Source organism: Mya arenaria, chromosome 8 (genome assembly GCF_026914265.1).
Source record: "Mya arenaria isolate MELC-2E11 chromosome 8, ASM2691426v1".
NCBI classification, from domain to species: Eukaryota; Metazoa; Mollusca; class Bivalvia; order Myida; family Myidae; genus Mya; species Mya arenaria.
Window position 1 is genome coordinate 48664660 of NC_069129.1, and position 9352 is coordinate 48674011.

General features: G+C 36.8%; 1 protein-coding gene across 2 annotated transcripts; it reads right to left on the minus strand.

Annotated features, from left to right (window-relative positions):
* Positions 1 to 1669: 1669 nt before the first annotated feature.
* LOC128242386 (E3 ubiquitin-protein ligase TRIM71-like) lies at positions 1670 to 8395 on the minus strand. Of its 2 annotated transcripts, none has more exons than XM_052959519.1 (3): positions 8287 to 8395; positions 7102 to 8005; positions 1670 to 3009 (listed from the first exon to the last, which is right to left on the minus strand). In XM_052959519.1, the coding sequence occupies exons 2-3, from the start codon at positions 8003 to 8005 to the stop codon at positions 2180 to 2182; spliced, it is 1734 nt and encodes a 577-aa protein (XP_052815479.1). In that variant the 5' UTR covers positions 8287 to 8395; the 3' UTR covers positions 1670 to 2179. The 2 variants fall into 2 exon arrangements, with proteins under 2 accessions (XP_052815479.1, XP_052815480.1); XM_052959520.1 differs by lacking the exon at positions 8287 to 8395 and adding an exon at positions 8100 to 8212 and having other exon boundaries at positions 7102 to 8018.
* Between the last annotated feature and the right edge of the window lie 957 nt (positions 8396 to 9352).

Sequence of the window (9352 nt, forward strand, 5' to 3'; positions counted from 1 at the left end):
CAATAAGCTGCTACTAAAACCATTATTTGGCACTCACTAATAATTCAAGATAATGCAAGTGTCCTGGGAGTGTGATCATAGCTGACCTATTCCTCGCTCATGTTCACATAAGGAAATACAAGTGCCCGGGGAAATTAATCTAAAAGCAATACAAGTTTTAAGAGACATTAGTCCATATAAACAGCCGCTTCAGAGTCATTGACGATTTTTGTTTTGGCGACTCTCAGTTTCCATATTCCACTTGTTGTTTTCCAAGTCAAGAATGACAGATCCAAGCGCTAAGCCTGTTGAGCGGCAACATAACAGGCACCTACTGGATAGTTAAAAAATGGCAATGCTTTGTAGATAGAAGCCGATCTGAATAAGTATTTTATAAAACACTAGTGTAATAAGGTAAAGGTATTGGGAAAATAATTCATGTGTAACCTTTGTGTTTTGATTTAACAATTCAGTGATAAATATTGTGGAGTTACAGTCGAAGAATATATTATACAATGGAATACCAATGTATGAATCAGTCGACTTTAATACAGCCTCGGACACTCGAATTCTTTGTTTGTCTCAAAAGCAATGTAATGGTTGCAGGACAAAATGCGAGAGATTTGGCAAGGATGGAAGGATTAGTTGCCTTATTTATTAGCTCGACTATTCGAAGAATAAGGAGAGCTATACTACTCACCCTGGCGTCGGCGTCGGCGGTGGCGTCGGCGTCGGCGTCGGCGTCACACCTTGGTTAAGGTTTTGCATGTAAGCACCTTTAAGTCATTATCTCAGTAAATACATGAGTTATTGCATTGAAACTTTGGATATGTATTCCCAACTATCTTACATACTAAATTCAAGATTTCTCAGAAACTCAGATTTCAACTGGAAAACATTTTCCAGGTTTGAACCACTTTGCAGATAATGCCCCAAACTTACTGATCTTTGTTTGTTAGATTATCAAGGTCTTCTCGCGCCTATTGGCTGAATTCTGGCTCAACCCCGTCGTGACGCCATCACGACTTGAATTGTTTCTCAAATGCCATAAGTGACATGAGATGGAAGTGACTGCAGTTTGCAGTCAATCCAGACATAAGAAGACTTTTTGAGAAACAATTTGAGGTACATGAGTTCCGTGTTTGAGTCTATTTGCGCAGAGACCTCTTCGAAACACGGGGTCATCTTCCCAGGGTTGAACCAGTACCCGTTTCACAATACGTACTTACCGCTCAATGCCGAGCGCTTGGCAAGGGAGTTTCTGATAACATGTTTTATCGTCTTCCTGTTTGACGCCGCCGGTGTGTGAACCCCCGAATTACCGCAACCGAAGAGAATACTCCACCACTAAGCTATCGGGGCGGTGAAAATAATGTAAGTATACGAGTCATTCTGCGACTCTTCTAGCTATTCTCGGATTATCCCATTGACACCTGCCATAATGAAGCTATTATGAAATTAACCGCTCTGGAATTTTTACCACTAGTCTGATATATTTAAATGATGGCCCTAACATAAATGAATTCATATTTGCGACTGGCTATTACCTTTCTTTATTGATTATTGCTTAAAATAAATGATATATGGTTATAAAGACCAAATCACAAATACATCGAAACATTAAGAACACAGAGTGATTCTTTCACATAAATACAAAGCCAAATCAGCTAACATATATTTACAGGATTTCTCAACCGACACTTCCAAGACTTGTTTATAATCATTTTTTATTCAAATATTTAAGTAAAATCTTCGGTTATTTTCAAGCCATGTTTAAATGAAGAAATATTACATACATTTAAAATATAAAAGGCAAAATCACTTAGTCAACCGTCTCAAGATAAATACTCTTTAAATGTAAATACTCGTACATTTCATTTGATACCTTAAATTTGAAGGTATAAAATCTTTTTATAATATTTACCGTCTATTCAAATTGAAGCTGGAATTACACTTGGAAATTTTCATTAAAACTATCCTTTATAGTTACTTGTAAAAATGTTATGATATTATAACTGCAAAATACATTTAATATAAATGGTTGTTCAGTTTGATAGCACAATGTTACAACAAATCAAAACCGCAAGCTGAAATTGTAAAATAAATGTTTTTGCATTAACCTTTCAGTTGTTTATAAAAATATTTAATGCATGGTTATTTCTTCCTTAGAAACAACAATCATGACTAAGAAGAATCAGTGTCAGTTTACACTAAACACCTTCATTAATGAGTCATTACGCAACATTCCGACAACTATCGTACGTGTGTAGGGACAGAAGGACACAGAGTAGGGATATGTCACTCCGTCCTTATCTCCCAGTATTTCCGTCATCTTGCCGTCCCTCTCTGTCAGCAGCATCACGTTGTGGCTGCCATACCCACACACTAGCAGCTGACCAGGACCTACCGCCACTACGGACAGGGGATATTTGAGCTTCTTGTCACTGTACTCTCTTAGGGCCTTCCCGTCTAGAGACAGCTGGAGGACGTTGTGTGCAGTACAGTCAGACACATACAGGGTCGGTGGTGTGGAAGCTGACACAGTCAGGTAGTATGGGCATTTGAAAATATGTCTTCCATCATCTTTTTGAAATGTACTGATAACATGTCCATCCAATGTCATAATTTCAATACTCGCGTTTGATGCGTAAGACACGTATAATCTATTGTTGTAATACGCAATACCACGACCATCAGATGATACTTTAATTTTCTTTCCACGCGACAACTTCCCTCCTTTCGTAGACAGCAGTTGTATCATGGACTTACCCGGGAGAGAGACTGCGGCCTGGTTATCAGGGAGCACACATACATCCCAGGGACAGTGTGGTATTTTGATGCGGGAGGTGACGTTGCGGGTGGTGACGTCCACCAGTTTGGCACAGTTGTTACCGTAGTCAGTCAGAAGGAAGAGACCAGGAGAGAGCAGGGCGAGGCCGGAAATATAGCAGGTTTCCTGGTCCTGTGGCGCTCTGACGTTGATGTCTGCTTCATTCTTCCATGTGACAGTAGAGCGGTCAGGAACTTGAACTGAAAAAGACTAGATTATTTTTCACTTTCGTCTTATAAACTTAAATGAGACAATGGTTCAAACTTGTTTTTTTTTTTAGAAAAACAGCTTCAATTTTTATTTTTTTTTCAATTAGAAAATTTAGATTAAACAAACAGGACACGGACACCCGGTAATAAATAGAAATGAATAAGAGGATATGTTTTGTGTTATACGTAATAAAATTCACAGATTGAGCACCAAAAGCTATATTTCACGAGTTGCATTAAAAATCGTTTCAATGTTCCCGTCTTAAGTACGCCTGCAAAACCATTCACTGTACGTGTTTCCCTGTATATCTAAAGAACACATTATTAACACGATTTATTTTTGTCAGTTGGATAATTTAACCTAGTTTTTGTGATGAGATTCTCCCCAGGGGCAAAGGTGTGCACATAAATGCAAACATGCATTTTTTTTCTTTTGGTAGCAAATTTGCCCCATGTTTCACCGGTTGTTTCTATTTTTGGGGATTTAGAGTGAATGTTTGACATAAAATAATTACAGTAACACAATTGATATAAAAGTAATAACGCCTGTCAAAATTCGCCGGCAAACTATATCTTTTGTTTCTTATTGAAAATATTTACTTTTCTCGATTGTCATATAAATGCCTCCAAAACATACCCCAAGTGCAAATTTGCATATCGTGGATATATTTGCTCCCGGTGCAGATGTTTGACATATAAAACACAGCACTAAATTGGTCTTAATCGCTACTTAGAGTCAGCTTATATCAAAACAGGAGATATTGTCTTTAAAAAAGTATTTCAAACAGAAAAATAAATGTATTTTTTTAATGTGTTTGATGGAAAAGATCGGGGAGTTGTGAAAGCCTTGGTATATAACTAACAGTAAGAACGTATTGTCTTTAGAGCGACCCCACCCCTCCCCTAGCTGTCACCAGGGACAATTTGTTAAGTAATAATTTTCCCAAAGCATAAAAAGCAAAGAGCCACAAAGTATGCTTTGTTTACGCTCTGAGGGAAATGGCATAAGTGCGTAACGGACATTTAAACTACGTTACCTATTTTTTTTATAGATTTATCTCTATTTCCTCTATGTATAATGATCGTTTATGAGATAAAAGTTGGAAAAATCGTTCTAAAGTTCTGTGGAGGTTTTCTATTGGTGTAAATTACGTTACTTTTAAAATGCCACTTAAAAAACAACGCTTCTACTAAAATAATATGTTACACAGAGTGCTTAAACAAATAAAGTCATGTCATTTTGCTTGATTAAAGAGGTATTCCATATTTTAAACATGGATTAGACGATTTAAACGTTCATTTGATAGTACAAAAAACTTGTGTCTAATCTACGTTACTAACAGTTATAATTTGCTCAATAATGATTCATTCTGGTAATGAATGATTAATACTTTTAACGAAATCAAACACTTTAGTTACACGCACTTTATATTCTGGTTTTATTTCTAATTTGAACTAGTGATATAACCTACGGTGCTATAATTTCGTTACTTATGAAAATGAAGTAAATCAAATAGAATTGCAAACAAATAAATGTTAAATTGCAATTATATAAAGAAATATGTATTAGTTCAATTGAAATTGTAAAATGGCATATAAAAGAGATATATTCAAGTCATACTAAATAGTATTTAGTAAATAAATACCGAGTGAACATTCATTAAAATGCAATATACAAACAAATACATCAATTGATAAATAAGTGGAAAAAAATAAATTCTGTCAAATAAATTAGATCTTAAAATTGTGCTCATGGAGCGGGCCAGTCAACTATGGAAGACTCAATTAACAATCAAAATGTGAACAAAACTGCCCCTTTTCTTTGGTCAAGTTATAAGGTCCTTAGTAACTGCTGACGGAATGCCTTTTAAAACCATGTGCGGATGTTACCCACAAATATGCTGGCAATGCAACACTTTAAAGCCTACGGTTAAAGAGCTGTCTGATTTTCTGATTTCCCTGAATCATTTAAATCATTTGAATGCAAAACAAAAACTACGCCAATAATCTTGATATCTGGTCCCAAAACAAGAACTCTTACGAATTAGAAGGCTTTAATGTACAGCAATGTCAAAACTGCTATGTCTACTTCATGACAAGTGTAAAATTGACAAATTTGCAGAAAAGCGTGATACTGCTGTTGTTCTAAGAGAAATGTGTTATAGTCGTACAAGTCTTGAAGGTGCCAATGTAGAAATATATCTCAAGGAGGCATTGTTTTACACCTAACAAGTGGCAGACATAAACGAGGTCATTGTTAGAGCTCCAGACACAGTCCTAGTGCTGCGAGCTAAGTATCCCCGTTTTTGTTCAAAATTGTGTAGGTAACAAGCGGCGACTTTTTAATGTTAATGAGGTTTCTAAAAACAGAAGAGAATATATATTTATTCAGTAGTACTATCCATGCATAGCTTCAAAAGGTGTGATACAACAATTTCAGTCCTTTAAATCCTAGAAAAGAATCATACCAATACCAAATAGCTACACTGTCTTAACGTAGTCACCTTCTTGAAGGCAGACAAACTCTTTGTCTGCTGAATGGTAAACCGATATATACAAAGGTGAACAAGATGAGATATGACACATTCTGCAAAAAAAATCAAGATTACCGTTACTCTTTAAACTCGTATAACAGTATTGAATTTTATACACGTGTAGACATATTCTCACGTATATGACACATTCTGTTTACAAATGTCAAATTGTTTTATGTAATGTTAGATTACTACACGTAAAGTAACAAACTTTTGTGGGTGCAAAGAACATTTTTAGTCATAATTTGTACAATTAAAATTTGATAGTAATGTTGCATGGTTAACTATAAACTTGTTAATAGTGGTAACGTAAACTATAATATACATATGCAATATTATACCCGTTTTAGAATATAATGTATATTTCTAGTCCACTAACATTAAACATTTAGGAGTGTTGTATTATCTAGTCAAAATGTCAAGTCATGTTATTGAAATTTGAAGTAACTTATTTTATATGCAGATTCGTATTTTTGTAATAAATCTTAAAATTTTGAAGCCGCAGATTTGTTTGTATTTAAACTTGCATAACAGAATAGAGTTGTGATGAGAGAATTGTTTAGTCATTTATTCTAGTCATCTTTACTTTTAAAGTGTTTGTAACGTATCTTTTTACAACGTAACGTATTCTACATGATCATTCATCAGAATATGTCATTGTTTTTCTTAATAACGATTATAGTTTGCTTTTGTGCCACGAACAAGTGTCATTGTATAGATAGGATTGCAAAATGATGACAAACGCCCACTGTAGGCATTATTAGCTTAATATGTATAAACCGGCAACATACTTTTCTTGGGATGTGACCTAATATACATGTGCAAGTATAGTGAAACATTACTTGACATTATGTCTTATTCATCAGTACTGTCTGAAGTTTGATGTCTAATTAAACTTTTCTCAACAAATCGATGCAGATTATTTTAATGCTTGTTTTTCATCATAAAATATTGCAAGTTTTGAAGTAACATAAATTACAGTATTGTGAGCCATGAACTATCTTCATGTTTAATTAGCTGATTTATTTTGGTGTGTTTAATTACGTTATATATTATTGAGCTTAAACAGCTTTCTATACCTTTTACTTTTAATAACGGTTGTAAGAATGTTCAATATATGATTAACTTTCATAAAATCATGTGGATCTTCAAAATTGTGTTTTTTGTCGGTTGCACTCAATCCCCCTCCTCCCCCATCTTGGTGTATATGGATTAGGAGTTATACTGCAGCGTAAAGACAGACGAGCCGAGAGTTGGCATTCGCTGCGAGGCCCACTTATGTTTATTTACAGTGTTCTTAAAACCAAGCTGGTTTACCAAATTGACTGCAGCCGAAACTTATTAATGATAAGAAATCTTGTATTAAACGTTTTACTATTAAACTATGGTGTCATAATTTAAGCAATGATAGCTTTGTACGGCTATTATGAACAAGAACTCAATAAAAGACATTAAGGAAAAACTATTGGGAAACCACATACAATTTTACACACCTATAAATGCTCATGTTTAAGGTAAAGTTAAGCATGTAAAGTGAACTTAAACATACCATTCTTTCGAAACTCTCCCGCAACGTCCAGTGTTCCAAGGCCCATTTTCGATCCAAGCAGCCGCTCCGTGTCCACGTTCTTAGTAAACTGATACTTCCGTGCCTTCATTCTACCAACTATCTTCTCCATCTCGTCACGAATCCCCCGTAGCTCCTTCCGGCCTCGCCTTGCCGCCACGTACTGCTGGTTCACCGAGACGTCACCGGAAGTCACTTCCTTCCTCATGGCATCAAGTCCAGTTTTCATCATTTCACAATCGGTCTTAAGTGCAATCAACACGTTCTCATCCTCGGTCTTGATTTTCTCGATGTTGTCGAGCAACTCCTTCTCGCGCCGGTCCAGGTATGTGTTTATTTCTGCCCGGAACTTCCTCAGTTTATCTATCTCAACCTTAGACTGGTTTTTGACATCGCCAAAAATCTCCTTGACGTTACTAATGAACGCGGATAAAAGATCTTCAACTCGTTTAATCGATGGTTCCAGCTCTCTGAATTCTTTTCCAGTGACGAATTCTTTAGCCACATCGGCGATATAGTCAACTTTACAGCTGCGATGGTCGAGTACGACACAATCATCACATCCAAGGGCTCCGTGGGTCGGGCAATAAAACTTGATCATCTCCATCGGATGGTTGTTACAATACTCCGTGTCGGCGATAGCTGATTTTTTCGTTGACTGGTAGAAGGATGGCATCTTATCTTTTGAAAGCAAAATATGGTTCCTGGACATCTTTAATCTCCTATGGTATTCGACACAGGGAGCGCACATGTACTCCTCGCAGGTCTGACAGAAGCCCTGGGCCACAGCACGTTTACCGCCTTCTCCACACGGCTGGCAGAAGACAGTTGCGTCAGCGGAACACTTGTCAAGGTCGGAGTCACGCTTCTTCCCGGGTACCTCCATCTATGTAAACAAACTATATGAATCACTTTTATAAGCTTACTGTTTCATTCAAATGAAAACGTTAAGATTCAGTACGATTAAGTTAATAACTGACCTTAGACAAACATAAAATGTCTATACGAATCATTTTCAAAACGAAAGTAGTGATCGATGTTCTAATTTAGAAAAGCATAAGAAATCGTTCAAATGTGCTATTTTATTATTTTTCCCCACACAACATCTTGCTTTTAATGTCGGTTATATCAAACAATTCTCAATAATTTAATAAACGTAATATTTACCTTTATTTTGTTGATCTTAAACTCAACAAGGAAGTAAATTCATTTCACACATTGCTCATGTTCATAGGTAACCTTTGTATCGATTCACGAAGTTAAAACATTTGTAAACCTGCAATTTAAAGTGACACCCTTATTCAAAATCAATACATATGAATGAATTACAAACATAAATCTTGACTGATAAACCTTTAACTATTTATTAAATAATGCATGGAAAATATTATCTGCTGATAACAAGATTGTAACCTTGAATTTAATAGCGAAAAGCGCTAAAATATTGACCAATGATTGGTGAATGCTTAAATATTTACTTTGGTCAACTTTAGATACAAAAGGTAGAAATACCGTGTTTTATGCTCATTTCTTTCAAATTAAACTCGATATCCGTCCTTATAACCATCTCCGGACTTTATTGACCGATCATTATGTGAACAGGCTGAACCGAATTATAAGTTTCGAACCCCTCTCCATTTCCCAATTTGTCCCCCTTTCCCCATCCAACTCCCCCACTCCCCGTCCTCTCCCTTTCCCCATCCCTCTCCGTTTTTCAATCCCTCTCCCTTTCCTATCCCTCCTTCTTTCCTTAACACTGTTTCTTTCCCGACCCCCCTTTACAATCCCACTCCCTCTCCCCATCCACCCCCTTTACCTGTCACTCACCCCTGCCCCATCTCTTGTCCATTTACCCATTCATCTCTCTATAATTATCATCACCCCTTTTCCCAGACCTACTCTTTTCCCTATCCCTCTCACCATCTCCATCTCTTTCCGTTACCTCTCCCCCCCTTAAACCAATCAACTACACGTTAGCCTACCCTTCATCCTTTCCTTTCCCTCTCCTTTTCCCCTTCTCTCACCCCTTCCATATCCCTCTCCCTATCCCCCTTTTTCCCAGCCCTCTTCTTTTCCCCTTCTCTCACCCTTTCCCCAGCCATCTCCTCTTTTACCGATTCCTTTCCCATAGTTTCCCTTTCCCCATTCCTCTCCCTTTTCCGTCCCTCTCCTTTTCCCCATCCCTCTCTCTTTTCCCATCCCTCCCCTTTTCCCATCCCTTTCCTTTTCCCAA

Excerpts from the sequence above, each read along its gene's own strand:
- LOC128242386 (XM_052959519.1), bottom strand. The coding sequence starts at position 8,005 with ATGGAGGTACCCGGGAAGAAGCGTGACTCCGACCTTGACAAGTGTTCC. Across the intron at positions 3,010-7,101 it reads GGGAGAGTTTCGAAAGAATG|TTCAAGTTCCTGACCGCTCT; the intron begins GTATGTTTAAGT and ends AGTCTTTTTCAG.